The 18,599-nt window shown below is 45.3% G+C and overlaps 1 protein-coding gene across 1 annotated transcript; it reads right to left on the bottom strand.

Moving 5' to 3' along the window:
- Positions 1-1,290: 1,290 nt before the first annotated feature.
- On the bottom strand, positions 1,291-4,126 carry LOC135328787 (homeobox protein Hox-A3a-like). Its single transcript, XM_064514458.1, has 2 exons — positions 3,767-4,126; positions 1,291-3,489 (listed from the first exon to the last, which is right to left on the bottom strand). The coding sequence occupies exons 1-2, from the start codon at positions 4,124-4,126 to the stop codon at positions 2,530-2,532; spliced, it is 1,320 nt and encodes a 439-aa protein (XP_064370528.1). The 3' UTR covers positions 1,291-2,529.
- Between the last annotated feature and the right edge of the window lie 14,473 nt (positions 4,127-18,599).

Raw genomic sequence — 18,599 nt, forward strand, 5'->3', positions numbered from 1 at the left:
AGAGATGCCTTTGACATGCTTGTCATTGCTGTGAAAGCACCCCCCAGGATGAATGAGCATGTGACTTGTATTCTGGCATTTGCAATCTCAGACTAACGAGAATTTTTTAAGAATGTGATACTTTAAAGAAATGTCACAGGAGAGCACTGCATCTAGCTGTTCTGCACCTATTTTCTTGTTTGTGAAATATGTGCTAGAAAGGTCAGTTAAAAGCAACTTGTAACAAAGTAAAGAAATCCAGTTCCTTAGAGAAAAGCTCTACGCTGTGCAGTAAGTAGCTCCCTGAGGGGAGAATGACTTTTCCTGGACTTGCTTATGGGAAGTATCCACAGTGCATTCCACTTCAACAGTAGAAATGCGAGTTGGATAATAAGGGATGTTTCTTCCCTAGACCAGGTGAAGGGGTTAGAAAGCCCTGTGTTACTGCAGCAGCCAGTAGTGACAGCTTAATGCGAAATGCCTGATACAGCTACCTTTGTGTTGGCCTTGGTGTAGCTTTGTGAGATGACAGAGTAGGACCTCTACGGACAAAGAACAGGGGAAAACAGAGCAGGATGCATTGCATGAGACCGGGCTCGCTTAGGTGAATTTATGTCAGTGACCTCCCAAATATTTACCTGCAGAGCACCATTAAGAAAGAGGGAGCTGGTTATCACGCTCTGAGATAAGCAGGGAGGATACCCCGAGAAGACCCAGTGCTGCCTCCCAACTGGCTGCTGACTCCCGGCCAGAGGCTCCCATCCTTGTTTGTTTAGTGGGAGTGCTATTCTTTTGGATGTCTGTTTTCTCTTCTTCTTCAACTCAACCCTTTCTCATAAAGTAAGGCCATTACGCTGCTACACACTCTTGAACACCATTTTGTCAGTTATCATGGTATGTCATGGGTACAATTGTTGTTCTTTGTGCCTGGGAACAAGTCTCACTTCTCATTAAGTAGATCTTAATGAGGGAGAGGGCATATATATATATTTAAAAAAAAAGTCAGTCTTAATACACAGCTTTAAACAATTTACCAAGGCAGTCATTATATAACAAAAAATACAAACATCACCTTGTGCTTAACTCTCAGATAAGCCTTTTTGTGTTGAGTGCCTTGTAGCTATTGTCTGACGGATCTTCCATAATACATGAGAGTGGAACACCTCGTTACAACACTTCATTAGCAAACATAAAGAAACTGAGGTAGAAAAGTTGAGTGATTTGTTCCCAGCCACAGCTAAAAATTACTGACAAAATAACAACTAATATTCTCGGCTTCTTACATATACAACAAAAGACAGCTTCTTCAGAGAGACATCAATTTTATTAATAAAAAATAACGGTATGTATTTAAATCTGATTTTGTTTATAGAACAAAAGCAGCATAATAATTAGCTTAATAGCATACATCTTAAAATCAAGGCATACTTAAAGTAATTCACATTTTGAGCATGAGAAAGGATTTGCATACATAGTCTTCAACATGCTAGCCCCAATATTGCTTTAATACACAGTCACGGCAGCCCTCCAGATCTATACATCCCCCTGGCCTTCCATTGGTTTTGTCAGAGCACTATATGATCACATTAGGCTTCCAGACAGCCAGTGGTCTTGAGAAGTCTAAAAATAGGCCGAACATCCAAAGTGCAAGGACAGGACTCAATTACATTTTTCTTCGAGTCCAATTCAACAAGTCCATTATCACACACAGGTAGAGAACCTCCTTCTAGTAAACAGTAAACAACTTGTTTAGAGGATTTTTTATTAAATTAACAAAGTTCCTTTAAAATATTAATAATCAGAAAATTTTAAAAAATTATACAAAACCCACAAAAATATTGCCTTTTAAAAGGCTACATATTTGGTCATTTTTAAATAAAAACTCTATACATTAAATATCCAGGAAAAGACCTTAATCAGGTACACACCTAAACCACTAACACACCCTGTGACCCTTCCCCTTCCACCACCAAGGTTGCTTTTCCCATGTCTGTATTCCTTTTATGTTACACTTTCTCCACCAAAAGCTGTACATATAACATCTGTTTTCTACAGATTTCTTAAGTTAAAGTGATTTCTGACAAGGATGGAAACAGCAAAACAGTACAGTAAGGCCATAAAACCCATTCTGTAGTCCCAAGCCTCCTGGCAGAATGAATCCAACCCAGTTTGAACATCAGAGACTAAATCTTCACTATTGAAATATTTGTGAACAATGTACAGGCTGAGCTGTACATGCAGGCTAATGTGTGGGTACCAATAATCAAACGCACACAAGAATACTGCATGCAGCTTGGTGACAATTCAGGTAGGATTGGGAAGGGGTGGGGAGGAAGAAGGAAGAATGACACGTGCACACACACAGCAGGTTATCTGCTTGTGTGCCTTGCAAAGTTTATCTTCCTTTCCTTCCCTTCCAGACAGCACACAAAACTCACAGCAAGTACTCCATACTTAGAGCTGCAAAACCTCTAGCCACTTTGGATGAAGCTGCCAATTGAACAAAAACCATTAAGTTTTCATCAGGCCAACAGACTCGCTGTCACCATTTCACGTGTGACCCAAATGACAAGTTGAACTGTGGCCATCATAAGTAAAAAGGTAACTTTTTGGCCCACCTTGCTCTCCATTTTGCTCATTCTCAAACACTGAATCTAAACCAGTTCCCCAAATTTCATTTCTCATGCCCAGCCAATAAGGGTCATAGTCATTTACTGCCTCCAGCAGCTGCTGCCCAGATGATGGGGCTGGAGGAGAAAGTGTCCCTTGATATTTCCCCTCGTGTTTTGCAAGTACCAAAGGGGAACTAGCATCATGAGCTGCTACCAGAGATGGACTGTGCCTCACCTGCTCAAGCTCAAGCTTCACATTAGAGTCTCCTTCACCATGGTCTGAAATGAAACCCTTACCTAAAGGAGAGGTGTTTGACTTGATATACAAACAGTTCTCATCGCCCAGGCCTTGATTAGCATTTAAGTAGTTTAAGACAGGCCTCCTACACATGTTCTCTTTAGCTGCCAGATACTGGTGATCTTCTATACATGACTGGAAAATATCTGCATCTGGGTAGTAGTTTTCAGGGAACGATTTCTTCAAGTATGGATATTCCTGCACTTGCTGCACAGGGAATGAGAGCTGGGGGGAACTCCCTATGGTTCCCACACTGAATTGCACCCCTTTTGCCATGTAGTCCAAATTGAAGTGAGAAGGGGTCTGACTGTGGGCTCCAAACGTGTTATCCAAGCTCCTGAAATGAGTATCGAGCCTTGTGTACTGCGGCCCCGCGTAGGGTAGCGGCTGACCAGAGCAGTTCTGACTTCCTCCGGGCAGGCCGGGCTGCAGGCTGAGGGGGTTCTGATCGGGCCCGAGGCCGCATGCCGCTCGGGGCCTCTCTTGGCAGCCGCCGCCGAAGTGGGCCAGCCTCTGCTTGCCACACGCGGGTCTGGCGTAGGGGGAGGCTTCGCTCTTCTTGCGGTTCAGCTGCCGGGCTCGCCTGTTCTGAAACCACACCTGGGGAGAGGCAGCAGCGGGCAGTGAGCGGCGGCGCCAGCCCCAGGGGCCCCTCGCAGCTGGCCCCGCGCACGGGGACGCAGGCGGGCGGCACTCCCAGCGCCGCCAGCACCACCAGTCCCCGCGGCCCGGCCCGGCCCGGCCCGGCCGGCGGGCGCTGCGCTGCGCTGCGCTGCGCTGCGGCAGGCGGCCCGCGGCGACCCTCGACGGCCGCGGCCCCGGGCCCGGCTCCGTGCCTCCCCGCCCCACCGCCCGGCCCGGCCCGGCCCCCGCCGACCTGTATCCTGGACTCGGGGATGTCGGTGAGGCCGGAGAGGCGCTCCCGCACGGCGATGCCGGGGTAGGGGTCCTCCTCGAAGGTCTTCACCAGCAGCTCCAGCTGCGCCTTGCTGAAGGTGGTGCGCTTCCGCCGGCCGCCCTCCCGCGGGGCGCCGGGGCGCCGCGGGGCCTCGCCGGGGGGCGAGGCGGCCGCCCCCTGCCACGGCCCGGGCGGCGGCGTCGAGGCGCCGCGGCGGCGCCCGGCCGGGGCTGCGCCGGGCTGGGGCCCCTGCGGGCCGGCGGGGCTGGGCGCCCCCGGGGGCGGCGGGCTGGGGCCGGGGCCGGGGCCGGGGCTGCGCTGGCGGCCGGCGGGCTCCATGCGGGCGGCTCTGCGGGCGGCGGCGGGGTCGGCCCGGCCGCGGCCGCCTTATGAGGCCTCGGCGGCGGGGGCGCCCCCCACCCGGCGGGCCGGGCCGGGCCGGGCCGGGCCGGGCCGGCGGCGCCCGCGGTGACTCAGAGGTGCCCACACCTCATTGTCCTCCCACCGCCAACCACGGCGCGGGCGCGCCCCGCCGCGGAGCCGCCGTGTCGCCCAGCGCCTGCAGCCCCCTCTGCCCCGCGCCCCCGCCCGCCCGTGGGGAGGCTCTCTGGGGAGCCGCTCATGCAGTGGAGGTGTCCCTGCGCGTCAGCTCGGCCTTCGGAGGGGCTCCCCGCGCTTTGCAACAGTGAGGACAACGCGGGCTCCCCGCAGCATTGCTCCGAAACGCCCAGGCTCCCTTGAGTGCATGGAGATCCCTCACTAGCGGAGGGCTGTGGGGCTCCGCAGCTCACCCCTGCTCTCGAAGGGAAACTGTCCTGACTCTTGCCGTACCCAGAAAACAACTCCTTGCCTTTCCTATTTAACTAGGCAGCTCCACTCCTTTTCCCATCAGTGGGAATTCTGTTATTAATAAAGCAGCTTTACTAGACGCTGCATCAAAAATCACTGCTCGTGCTAGAGGCCAAGGCTGCACTCCAGTGCTCTCCACGGTGACTTGGAGAAGTTTCCCTGCAGAGTGTGTGCTGAAGAGCTCAGCACAACCTTTACCTCACACTTTTTCTTCATTCTTTTAATGCAGACAGCTCTGCACATCCAAGTCATGTACAGAACAAGAAAGCCTTCTGCTTTCAGTCCAAGGTGAGATCATGACCAAAGTATTAATCCAAAAAAGAGGCCAGAAGAATTATTTAGAGAGCCAAGAGTGACATAAGGACTTAGAGGGAGCAAGAGTTGTAATGCCTAAAAGGATTAGATGTTAGAAAAGGATTAGAAAAGCAGCAAATCAATTAGCTAATGTAATAATTTGTCAAATGAGGTCATTAAAGGCTATCACTGGAGGTGTTCAAGAACAACGGCGTCATTACTTCATGTGTCTTTTGTCTCAACATGTCCCCAAACATTTGTCAGCCTTGGGACCTGCTCCAGCTTGCGCTGAAGTTAGAGGGTACAGGGATGAAGTCTAAGAGCTACTGCATAATGTTTACATTCTGCAGGGACTGTTGCATGATCCATGACCAATGCAACTACTTTTGGGTTCAACTAGCAAGAATTTTAACATTACACACAACACCATAGTAGTTCACAACAAAAATGAATGCCGTCCCAGAGGTGACAGTCACCCCCTGCGAGTCTAGTAGTCAAGGTGAGATTCGTTTTGTAGCTCCTAACTCAACGTCTCTCTGTGAGGCTAGCTGAATGCCCTCAGAAACCACTTTACCTAAACACTGCTTTCAAGCAGAAGTGTATATGATGGCAGTGAGAAGTTCTGAGTGATGACAGCAGTGTGTAGTCCAAAACATCTGGAAGCAACAGCTTTAAACAATTGCTTACTACTCCTCCCCATTCTTCGACCCTACCATCCCCATGAGGCAGGACCGCCACAGCACAGATGCACCCCATGAGGTTCCTCTTCTCCCTCAGAATTCCAGGAAGGTTCAGAGATTTTCCTTTCCATGTAAACAATGAAATTTGTATATGGCCAAGAACTGGGGTGTGGGAGAAGAATGGGGGAAAGCAGCCAGGTGGCAACAGATGCTAAATACAGTGAGTGTGTGCTGCTAGGCCACGACCTTTGGTTCACCCTTGATGTTCAGATACATATTTAGGCAGGGGTGGATTAAGGGTCAGACACAATAAGCAAATACATGAAGCTTGGTGGCATAGTTTTATGGATGATCTCTATAGCACATCCAACTTCAGCTACTCCTACAGAATTCAAAGCACTTGGGGTGCAATTCCACAAGCCTTAAACCCCCATATGCCTTCACACATGGTCCTGCACCCTCCCATGTGCCACCTCCAGGACATGCTTGACTAGAAAAAGGAGCCAGTTAATTAAGCTGCTCCTTCTAAAACCTGATCACTCTTTTTTTTTTTTTTTTTTTTTTTTTTTGGGGGGGGGGGTTAATTTTGGAGCAGCTTAGTTCAAGCACCAGCATGGGGTAGGGATGCACCAGGGCAGAAGGAAAAGGGAATTGGGCATCCGTGATTTAAACTGGCCCAAGAAAGTTTGGAATCACACCCTGAGCTTCCACCTCTTTCTACTTCCAGGATGGCTGTGCAAGGGGTGCATAGTGAACTGGGGCAAGGATAACCCCCGTTTGCAAGGTACAAGGAGAACTCCTTCAGTTTGGCCACAAGGAAAGTGTTACAAGGAACCACAGCCTTGTGGGAAGGCTGCAATAAATACTGTTATTTTTCCTTCTGGATTTCCAATTTTCATGGCAGAAAAGAAAGTCTGAAACCATGATTTCACAGGAATGGCTACAACACAAAGCTGACCCTGCAGACAGCCTGCAATACTGATCTCAAAAAGAGAGTGCCCCCCCAACACACGCATATATACTCTATAGCCAGTGCAGAAGAGATAGGGAGGAGTCAGCAGAGGATAAACTTTTGGGCTTGCACCAACTTGCCACTACTTGGTCCATGACTACTAGCTAGGTCAAACAGACGAGGCTTTTGTTAACATCCTCTGACTGTGGAGAGAGCAGTTCACACTTCCCAGAGTTATTGTTTCAGGCACTCTGCCAGGCAGCCTCTTTACACCCTTCATTTTCAGAGATTTTCTTTGCAATGCTAATTGATAGAGACTTAGATTGTGAGTTTTGTTTTTAAGTGAGATTCCAGGAAACACGATGGCAATCTCTGCCTCCCGCTCCCTCCCCCCTTCTGCCGAGACATATGGACTTGGCCAAGCATAATAGAGAATTTCTGCTACAGCTGCACTTTGACCATACACTGACCAGCCCTTGCTGCCCATATAATCCTTTGGTATCTTGCTGTTGCATGCTGGTCATAATGAAAAGAACTGTTTGTGAGCCTCATCATCTCTCCTCTGAACTGCATCCAGAGCAATAGTCTTTTTTGCTGTATTTTTGATTCATTTCACAATGCACTCTCAAGCCAGATGTCAACCGAATTAAAAGGGGGAAATAGGACAAGTGTGGGGGAAAGAAGCAGGAATACCCTTGAAAGCAGTATGCCTAGTAACAACAACATTTCTTTGATCCGCAGATCCTCCTCAGGCTCCCACTGAAATCTGTGGCATTTTTGCCCTGGATTTCAAGAGATTCAGAATGTGGAACCTGCTCAGTCTTCTGCCAATGCCCCTTTATGCCAGAGTCAGGGTGTAAGGGCATCTACAGAGGAATCCAAATCACACAGGGAAAATGCTGAAAATAGAGCAAAAATGAAGGCCATGTATGCAAAGGACATTTAGGAGAGGCACCAAATTTGCTAGAGAAGGACTAGCTATAGCTCTTTAGAATGGCTGTGGAAAAGGTTTATATCGATCTTGGTCCAGATCAGCGCAGCAGGAGCTCCTCTCCTCCCTCCCTCTGGAACAGCCCTAACGTCAGGAGATGCAAGGGAGGCGCCAGAAAGATGCTTGCACAAAGGGCACGAGGAGTCCCCAGTGCCGCCTAGGCCCTGTCCCCTGGCGCCTGCCTGGGGATTCTTAGGAGGAGTGTGGCCCTCCAGACATCCCCACATCAAACATTTTCTAGAGCAGTATAGTGCTATTGACGGTTAAACAGAACTTTCATCCTGGACGAGGCCAGATCAATTTCACTAGTTGGTCTTCAGACATTTACACCTCATAAAAAGGATGCTCTTGCCCTGCTTATCTAGAGTGCATCTTTAATTATCTTTTGGTACACCTTTTGCAGCCCATTACTTACCAGTCAACACTGCTTTAATTAGGGGCTTGGCAGTAAAAAACAGCCCTTACAACACTGAAATAAAAACGCTACAAAACAACTCCAGAGACTTGCAAAAAGATATCATGTTTGAGTCTACGGCTGTAGAATTCAGCAGAACAACATAACTTCCCTCCTAAAAAGATTCCTGCCCATGCACAATCCTGTCACAGGCAAATGCCCCCCTAGGACTGCACTAAAGAACACGAGGAGCCAGGGGATGTTCATGCCTTCACCTGCTCTTCAGAGGAGGGAGCATTTACAGTGCTGTGCCTTGTTTTGAAAGGGGTTCAATCACTACATGTGCTTGCTTCCATGATGCGTCTGTACAAGCAGGATGGAGACACATTTTGCAGCTGGAGCAAAAAGGGGTGAAACTTATGATAATCCTTCCTTTCTGAGAGCATTCACTCCCCAGTCCAAAACCAGCTCGAGAGAGCTCTGTCACCTGCACCACTGAGCTTTTCCTTGCAGTAAAAACCTTTATTATGCCAGAGCATTGTTGTGCCTTTATTCATGGTAAACAGTGGGAAGAAACAACATTGCTGTCATACATTTTATTAAGTCTAAACCAGAACCAAAACTATTAGCATAAACTGTCAAAAAATACCAGTGTCGCTCTAACTCGGTTCCCATTAAAATCAAGGAGAAAGGCATTTAGCTAATTTCACGTAACTTTTGAAAAACCTCACATTTAAGTTTTTCTTATATTTAACCCTTAGAATAATTCATGGCACTGACTATATGTGTCTAAAATGTGAGTCTTGTCAATAATTCAAAAGAGGTTAACCACGTAAAAATGGCCATACTTGCTAAGACCAAAATGTCTGTCTAGCCTGATATTTCACTCTCCAGCAGTGACCAAAAATGGATACCTGTCCAGGGAAGATATGTGTCTGTAACCAGCTCAGTCAGTCATATAATGTTACTTTTCACCTAGTACTCTCACTGTCATTTTCAGCTCAGAGAGTTCCTATGGTAGATGAGAGTTTCTGTATATACAGAAAACACAACAGGCTTCTATTTTGTGAACTTATCCAGCCTCTTTTTGAATCAGTGTAAAATTTCAGCTTCCAAAGCATCCTCTGACTAGGACTTCTACAGCTTAACTATGTGTTATATTAAAAAGAACACTTATTTTTATTTGTTCTTATCATATTGTCACCTAGACATATTTGGTGCTTGCTGCCTCCAACACAAGAACTTGGAAACAACCTATCCTGGTTCTGGAGTCTCCAAGCTGTCCATTATTCCATCCATCTCCAACAATTTCTACCCTCAGCTACCTCTTCTCCTGACTGAAGACTCCTTACTTACTCAGGGTAGCTGATCCACAGTTACTCACCCTCTGGTACTTGTTCTGTGCTTTTCTTCATTCACATTGCTCTTTTCAGAACTTTTTCCAGTTCTGCCGTATCCTTCCTGAGAAAGAAAGGTCTGAATGACTCTTAGTTTCGAAGATGTAAATGAACCATAGTGTTTTGAGTAGTGTTATGATGTTACTGTTCTGTTCTCCATTGCTTTCCTAGTAACTCCTAACATTTGCTTCACTTTTTTCACCGTCACTGAGCTGGCATTTTCACAGAACTATCAGATTCCAAGGTCTCATTCCTGAGTCACAATGGTCACCTCACAGTGTTGTCTGAACCTGAAAATGGTTCACTGCTTGTTCCTTCATCATGCTGCCTACTGTTGAGCTTTCAGGTTGTGTGGCAATCTTGAAATTTTCATCCCTTTCAAAGAGAAGACTGCCTCAATTTTCAAAGAAAATTTGACGGGGTAAAATGGAAGCCAAAATGTTTGCAAAGTTTTTGTCATATATTAAAAGGTAGCCCAGCCCAGCCCCAAACCATTCATTTCTCTGATAGGCTTTGGAAAAAAATTCTTGGGGTATAGAGGGAGGAGCGCTACAGGCTTGCTGGGAAGGTAGTGATTAGCATTCTTGCTGGTACGTGATACAGTGTGTCTTGCATTAGTGGAGGTAAGTCTCTTCTGCCGGACAGATACACCTTGCACAAGGACACAAAACAGTGACCTAGAGTTTGGACAGCCTCAGCCTCAGCCTGCAAAGAGGACTGCCACAGAGAAGTACAGATCTGCAGAGTCCTCACCAGTACAGGATGGACTGGAGAAGGATCCCCACTTGTAATATGCCTATTGTATAAATTACTAAAATTCATGTATGCCGCTGAACTGTAAGTAGAAATTCTGTGCAGTAACCTGTGGAGCAGCGAACCTTCTCTCTTCACTAAAATCTTGCCTCAAGAAACACCAAATACTCTTGCATAGAATGTCCTCCCCAAATCCAGGCTGGGCCTCCAGAGCATTACCGGGTGCAGTTCAGTCTGGCAGGCCCTCACTTGCTCCAGCACCACTGAAATCAGTACTGTTTCATTTGGTTGCAGCAGCATTTTAAGCCCCAGTATGGTCAGGTTAATAGTGTGCATCACTTTACCGTAGCCCTTTCCCTGGTCCTCCCCACCATCACCCTCCTGGTATCCCTTTCTCCTTTGTAACAGAATCTCTGTCGTCGACATCTGCGCTGTTTGTGTAACTAGCAAATACCTGACGACTGATCAGCTCCAGAAACAGTTGTGGGCTCTTAGCATTTTAGAGGATCAGACCTCTGAACTGCAGGTATTTTAGGACAAGGACTATATCTTTTTTGTGTTGCCAGAATACAAACACACCCATGTGATACTATAGAAATACTACAAATCACAACATCATAGTCTGCCAAACTTGATTACGATAACCAGTCACCTAAAGACGAGTGAATTCGGCCTTAAGGCTATTCTGCTGAGACTGGAGACAAGTTGTCTGGAGTCTTCTCCTCCCTGTTCACAGAACTATCGCTCTGACCTCCCTCGTCAGTCCTATTCCTTCCCGCCTCCTAAACAACATCCCCACCCATGTGGCTGTACTGGAAGTGCTTCCCACCCACCTCACCCATCTGCTAGTGACCCCACTTTTTACTGAATCTGTGCTGGCTTTTTGTACTACAGCCAGTTTTCCCCTCATAAGATTCCTATTCCAGGCCCATAAGAGAGAGAGGAAAAAAAAAAAAACAAAACAAAAAAACAAAACCAGAGCTAGAAAATTGTGTCAATTGACATGACTTTTTCCTTAACTGAGAATCATGTTAAAAATGCATTACCTGGTCTCAACAGACCCTCATGAATAGTGCAGTAATTGGAAACCTTTCCTCTTTCCCAACACTATCCTCTCCCGTGTTTATTACCATGTAAGAACTTGGCAATCTAAGGCAGGATCTTTCAAAATAGGAAGCAGAAAGAAAAAAATCAGGAATTCCTTTGGAGAAAATCAAGAAGTGATACCAGAAGGTTATGTATTTAAGCACACAGGCACTGTCATCAAGTGGTTGAAGTAGGTAACAAGGCATCAAAATGCTGATGGTTTATCGGAGACTTACTCCTTTGGTCCGTTTTAACCACTTAATGTATAATGCTCTAGGATGCTGGTATGCAGTCATGGGCCGCCCCCAATCCGTATTTAATAAAGTTTCTGAATAGTCTAAACTACTTAGAGCTTTCCAGCATAACCAATATCAACAAGGCTGCTTGGTCAGACATAGTTTGTCGTGGCAAGGTAGGTTTGTTGGCTAGCGTTATTAAATAGCCTCCCCAAAAGACATAATATATTCTTTTGTCCATACACCTTTAAAAAAAATTAGTCAAATACTTGTAGCATAAATCCAACCTTTGTACACTGAGATTTCAAATGAATGTTAATTATTAGTTTCACTTTTTAAAAAACCATCTCACACATTAAAAGAAAGCCATCAGAGATGTTCACAAAATATTTTTTAGCAGGGCTAAAGTTATTGTCTTCCAACAGACATCAGTAAAGCCAACTATAGAGCTGTAAAAAGCACAACTGTGATCAAAACTTAAGCTCTTTTGCAGCCTGGGCTCCCAACTGCTGAGCTTTTGTACTGTGTAATTACAAGGGCTTATTAATGCAATGTTGGTTGAAGTGCATCATGACATTAAATTTTGTTTCATCTTTCTTTTGCTTTTTAATAATAGAAACCCATAGTGATAGTTTTAGGATAAACACATGAAACTCTGACATAAATTCATCTCTACAGTGCACAAACTGAATTTGTAGTTAAATCAATGAGAAATTCACACTTTTACAGCTTATAGGTATTACTCAGTTCTTAATCTTTGTAAAGACTAAAAAAAAAGTAGTTTGAGGCCTTTATGGCTAACAATTTCCAAGCCTTGAATTATTCAAAATGTGACAGTAAAGAACTAGCTTTATCAAACATTCATAGAATCCATTCACCTATGAGAAGGATATATCAGAGGTATGTGAGAAGGTTTATTCACTTCAAAGTCACAAAGAAGGTCCACTACAACAACACGCAGAATTAATATGCTCCTTTGTTTCTTCTTACGAGGTTCTCGTTGCTCTTTAAAAATGACTCACTTTGCAAGCACGTGAATTTGGCATTCTAGTGATGAAAATCTTGACCACTAACTATAATATTGTAATGTCTGTGGATCTGTAACATAAAACATTTTATAAGACCATACTTTTGTTTCATTTCTCTAGTCTTAGAATTCAAACAGAAATAATTTCTAACTCCACATTAAAGAATTTAAAAATGTAAAAGGAACTAAATTGTTTGTTAATTCAATTGCAAGTTAAATTAGGAATCAGGCATTGTTTGCAGTAGTTTCATTACAGCACTGTGTCATTTAACTCTGAGAAAAAAGTCTTTTATTGGCAATTCCATCTCCTTAGGTAACTTTCACTAAGTACATCTCATCTTTTTCATACCAGCTTCAAATCCAGTTTAAAGTTGGCTGTAGTTCATTTCCAAGTAATTTCCTAAAAGGAGCACAATCTCTTAATCCTTATTTATATAGAAAGTTGCTGTTTACACAAGTCACATCACTGACTCCACTAAGATGACTCATGCAGTGAAGGCTTGGTCTGGATTAGACTAAGCCACCTTTTAAAATTCTTAAAAAAAAAAAAAAAAAAGACACAGAAGAGCTAACATGTCTCTATCTAGTCTCTGGCATCTACCAAGAACACAAAACAAAAGAGGCAGACTACCTGGCAAATACCCTTTGTACTTCCAGATGAAAGTGAGATAGTCAATATCTCTAAGTTAGAGATAGCAAACATTTCTAAACTGGAGGCGGAATAAGTTTTCTATGCCAGTAACTACAACAGGCAACTTTAGTATTTGAAAATGAAAAGAGTGACATACTTCTATAAACAATGTCTGGAATGAGCCACATATGTCTCAGAGATTAGAAAGAAAGAAGACATGGGTCCAGTTTATTGTTTTCAGCCGAACTAACCCACCTCAGTTTACAAACCTACTCATTATGGAAACCTTGGGATCCTATAGACACAACTTCAGTGATTTTTTTTAACTGGTGTATTCGTCTTTGAAGTCTGAAGGGGGATCACACCCCCCTCATTTTCATGTTACTATATGATTAGTACTAACTTTACCTGTTGATCTCTTTATAACATCTATTTCAGACTTATTCTTAAAAAATATTCATGGTTTTAATTACCAATCTGAATTTGAAATCTTAAACCAAATGATGCAAGTGAAAGATAAATCTTTGTGTGCGACTATGAGGGAGCTCGCATTTTTTTCTTCCTCTTTTTTTTTAAGATTATGCTTTCCCTCAATTTCCTACAGCCTTTACTACTATAAAAATAGACTCAGCAATCAGTGTAGCCTGAAGCAGGGGTAAAGCTAGATTAGCTCATCTTCTTCAAATGCGTACACAGCTCTATCATCATTGTGGCAGCTATGCTGGTTGTTAGCTACCAATATCCACATGTACTCTAGCATAGGAAAGTCCTTAGGAAGAACATAAAGTTGTTTTAATCCTGTCACACAAAGATACATGTTCCAATCTATACATCAAAATTTGGCCTCTAATAAGCATGGTCAGAGCTGACTGAGCCATATGTCTGCACTAAGCTCTGGTGATATTTTGGTACATGGCCTGCTATTGAGAGCTGCCAACTCGTAACAGCACGCCAGATCTTAATTCAGTCACTTTGTGACTCTGATTAAGAGAACAGGAAAGGAAAAAGCAGAAAACTCCATAGTTAAGGTTGGTGAAGCAAGGCATGCAGAATTAGTTTATTTCCTGTAAAGCTGGTGAAGTAAATTGGTTCTGCATTTTTCAGCACTCCACATAAAATTGTGTTTGGGATTTGTAATTTCTAGTTCAGATTATACTTGCCAACAAATGCAATTCACTGACAATACTTCCAGTGTTGAAGCCACAGAAGCACTAAACTTGATCCAAGACATGGAGGTATAAATTCAAATATTTTGCAAAATATGATGGAAAAAAGCTTTCCGGATAGACTCTGGAAATTGACTCCCCCAAATAAATTATTGGGCACATGCTAACAACACCTAAGAAACAGCAGGAGAGACAACAGAACTAATCACTGAAAGCAGCGGATTCTCCATCTTTTGAGATCTTCAAAATAAGTTCAAACGCCCCCCTGAAAAGTATGCTTTAAGTAAGTGCAAGTTACTGAGCTCAATTCAGAGAAACCAGGTAAGATTTAATGGCCTGTGATGGCCAGGCTAGATGGTGCTATGGGACTTCTGGCCTTAAATTATGAAAACCTTCCTGGCATACCGCAAAGTCTCCTGTCTCTGTCAAGAAAAACAGCCTTTTAAAAGCAGGTCGAAGATGTTGCTGTGGATTAGAGAGGGGACCACCATAAGTCCACCCCCTAACAGGCCTGAACAGGGAGTTGTCTTCATTAACCATTCCACTTTCAAGCCGCAGGCCACTGAGACACGCAGGGCTAGTGGAGCCAGCCGTGCCCACAGGGCCGGAGCGAGCACCAGCGAGCGGGGCTGCGGTCACGCATGGCGCAGGCCGGCCCCTCCACGTGCGCCATGTCAGCGCGGTTTGTGACCACACTCCAGCCAGGCCGGGAAGGATATCTCTTACTGTCAATAAAAAGGTCAGCCAACTATTGTTTGTGGAAGAGAAAAACGAGTAAGGCAGCTACCCCTGCTCTGCCCCAGGGGACACCATGTGAGCAGGCACTACTGAGGTGTGACTGGAAGGATGACATCACCCCTGACCTCACCGAGCTGCCTGCTCCGTAAACACCCAGCAAGCCTCCTCTCCATCAGCGTTTTTACAGAGATGAATCACTCGCCCTCGGTCTCCCCGTACCTGCTGGCCGCTGCAGAGAGCCTGCTAAAGCAGGGCTTGCAGGCGGCAGGCCGCAGCACACTGCGGGCGGCACCGGCACCGGCACCGGCACCGGCACGTCCCGCCCCGCTCCGCGGGCAGCGGAGGAGGCAGCGGTGCCTCCCGGCCCAGCTGGCGGCCCCGCGCCCCAGCGGCAGCTCCGCGCCTCCTTCCTCGCCCACGCACCTTCCTGGCACGCCGATGCCCTGCCTGTGATACCCACTGCTTTCCGCCGACTTTACTGCCCTCCCCAGGCAATTCCGGGCAGTGGCACCTAGCGCAGCAAGCACCGGGGCTCCCGGCCAGGCGCGAAGAGAAGACAAACCAAGACGTGACTCGGGACAGAGCCAGACTCTCTCAAACCCTTGCGAGCGCGCCCATCCTTCTGCAAAACCAGCTGCTTTGTTTACAGCCTAGTAAGGCTGGCTTCGGGGGCACTTAAAGGTTCTTTGGTCTGTCGGTAGAGCTCCCTGTCGGGGGTGTCCCGGGCACGTCTACCGCAAAGCTCGGGATCACGTCACAACCCGTGAGCCTGGGTTCATAGGCAGGCAGAAATCATTTGCAAAGAACTTTCTTAAGAGCAAGAAATTAAATAATGGGCTATGAAAAATAAGTTGAATTTTAGCAAATACTGCCTAATATCAAGACCTACTATGTGGAGTCATGAAAACTTAAAAGAGGACAACAGAGAGCAAATTGTCGGATAGCTTACTGAAAATCTGGTGGGTCTGGCTGTCACCAACTAAATTTTCCCCATCTGTAATGCTGTGACATGATCAAATACGACTGTAAGGTAAGTTCATGGTCTAACAGAATGCTATTGCCAGCGATCACAAATGCAGTGAGAGCATCCTGACCTCTGAAGGACGCACAGTCCCCATAGAGAGGGCAGCGACTGCATGTATCATAAAACTCCTTCAAAGGAGGAACTGGAAGGAACGAAGGAATCTCAGAGGATTGAGTGACTTGCCCAAGGTGGCACAAAGGTTAAAACATCATCGTGAACTAAATACACATGATCTGACACAAAGTTCAGGTCTTTTATCTAAGAGAGAAGATGGCTTTGGAACTATGACATCTTTGTTTTACCTGGGCCCAATTATTGTAGCTCCTGTCTCCAATAAATGAAATTAGGCAAAGGCTGCAAGATGAAGTCACATGGAAAGACACATTTCTCAAACTATACTATATTTGAAAATCAGCCAAGTTCTCCTGTTTCAGAAAATAACAAGAACAAAGAAGAACTTAATGACCTTTTTGCACTGTGTCACCGCCATGATCCTGCTATTCGGTACTAGTGGCTAACAGGGCCTTATATTCAGATGTGAGCAACCATGAACAGTGTTCAGTTTTCACAACCAGGTGAGTGGTCCCTCAGGCAGCACATTCTACGTTTTTGGGGCAGAAGTAATGTAAAGTATCTTTAGCTAGGCACAAAACAAAACATCCAGGGACCAGGCCCTAAAATCAAATACAAAATCTTCTGAATAATATTTTTGCCTGCATTAGCGAATCGACTGAGGCAGCCGTATCACGTGGATCATATTCCCTGTTGTGAATCTCTCTTTTGTATAGATGGCTTGAGATACACTTTCTCTCGACAACAGTTTTACTTCTGTAGGATTTCCCTATCAGTCTCTCCTGTCATCTCCACAGGACACGACAATGAAAGGCCTAGTGCTTTGGGCAGGAATAGCTGGGAATGAAATACAGAGACGAGGAAAAGAGAACAGTCTCAGAACAAAACAAAACTAACACACACATGCAAAAAACCAATTCCCTCTGTAGCGTGCACCCCTTCAGGCAGCACACTGCTCATGTTGGGAATACCTCAGGACTTGCTGGATTGGTTGTTGCAGAAAACAGCTTTGCAGACACATCATTAACACATAATTACAAGAGCAGCTGTACTCTGTTTTCAGGAGTCACATAGAACAACACAGTCAACATTTCTCACTCTACTTATCCTGTATGAACAGCTATTACCCTGTCAAAGTTGCTGTCAAAGACCTAGCAGAGCTCTAAGGAAAGCGTAGGACACCCCCAAACATTTCTGTCCGTGGACAACTTTCCCAGGAGCCTAGAGATGTCTTTGGGCAATCTCACCACTGAGTCCAAAGTTCCAGCAGGACAAAGAGCGGCAGATGCTGCATTTAATACACACTTCAAACTGGCAGTTTTCACAAAGGAAGGTAAAAAGATGGAGGTTTGTGCAGAATTCTAAATAATAGGAGTGTTGTTACCAGAGTGTGTTTGTGTGTGTGTGTGTGTTCTTCCTTTTTTTCTAAACCAGTAGTTCAAATAATTTATTTAGTATGAAGCATTGATCTCAATATGCATTGTAACCAGTTAAGTCTCACAAACATACTACAAATTGATTTAGACAGAACTATTGTTACCCATTTATTTTAGCCTGGTAACAAGAACTATATCTAATCTTTATAGCTTATCCGAGTATTTAGTTCACATACTTATTTAGTGGGGTAGGTTTATTGTTGTAAGCCACTGATTTCACTTTTCTTGTACACTGCTTTTTTCTTTTTAGGGCATTTTTTCTTACACCAAACTGGCTTGTGTAGCTGTACCCAATTTAAGATTTAATTTAATGTCTTAAACATTTAAGACATTCCTCTCTTTCATGTCACATTCCCAAATGTCCTCTGGGGCCCAGTCCTGGGAGCCCCTACGAAAAATCGTTCCGTTATTGCTGCTGCGGCGAAAGTCCATGCTGTCCGTACTTTGGCCGCAGTTGCAGAGACCTCCAGTCTGCTTCACTCCCCATTTCAATTCTTACGGCCCAGTACAAGACAAGTTTCCACCTGCTACCACAGCATCGGTATACCACATGGGATATCACAGTCAGTTTTTTTCCCAAATCTATTGCAGAGGAAGGGCCCAGGCTGACGGGAAAAACATCTCCTTCCCATGCCCTTCCTCTCCCCCCAGTTTACTAACTGAAATCCTCTAAAAACTGTCTCTTTGAGCACAGACGAGGTGGGCTGTGTAAATGATACAGTGCACATTTGTGCCAGAGGCATTCCTCCATGTTTTCCTAGGCCCCATGGCACTTGTGCTCCCCTTGGGCCCATCTTTCAGCTTCACCCGCCTTCTCTAATTTGTCAGTTTATCATTTCTGCCACAAGAGAGCACTAGTTGTTTACGGTATTGTTCACCTCAGAGTTGAGGTGAATGTATCAGACTAGCAATGGCCTAAAAATGGCATGTGTAATTAAAGCAAATGTAAATGGCAGAGGAAAGAGGAATGCCTGAAAGAGCTGGGCAAGCTGGGGCGCACAGGGCATTTCAAACTAGACTCGTGGCAATTTTCAGGTTTTCTCTATCCCTAAAACAGACTGGTGTGGTTTATTTATAAAAAGTTGA

The sequence above is a fragment of the Dromaius novaehollandiae genome, chromosome 6, assembly GCF_036370855.1.
Source record: "Dromaius novaehollandiae isolate bDroNov1 chromosome 6, bDroNov1.hap1, whole genome shotgun sequence".
In the NCBI taxonomy this organism is placed as follows: Eukaryota; Metazoa; Chordata; class Aves; order Casuariiformes; family Dromaiidae; genus Dromaius; species Dromaius novaehollandiae.

Excerpts from the sequence above, each read along its gene's own strand:
- LOC135328787 (XM_064514458.1), bottom strand. The coding sequence starts at position 4,126 with ATGGAGCCCGCCGGCCGCCAGCGCAGCCCCGGCCCCGGCCCCGGCCCC. Across the intron at positions 3,490-3,766 it reads TCCCCGAGTCCAGGATACAG|GTGTGGTTTCAGAACAGGCG; the intron begins GTCGGCGGGGGC and ends GCCTCTCCCCAG.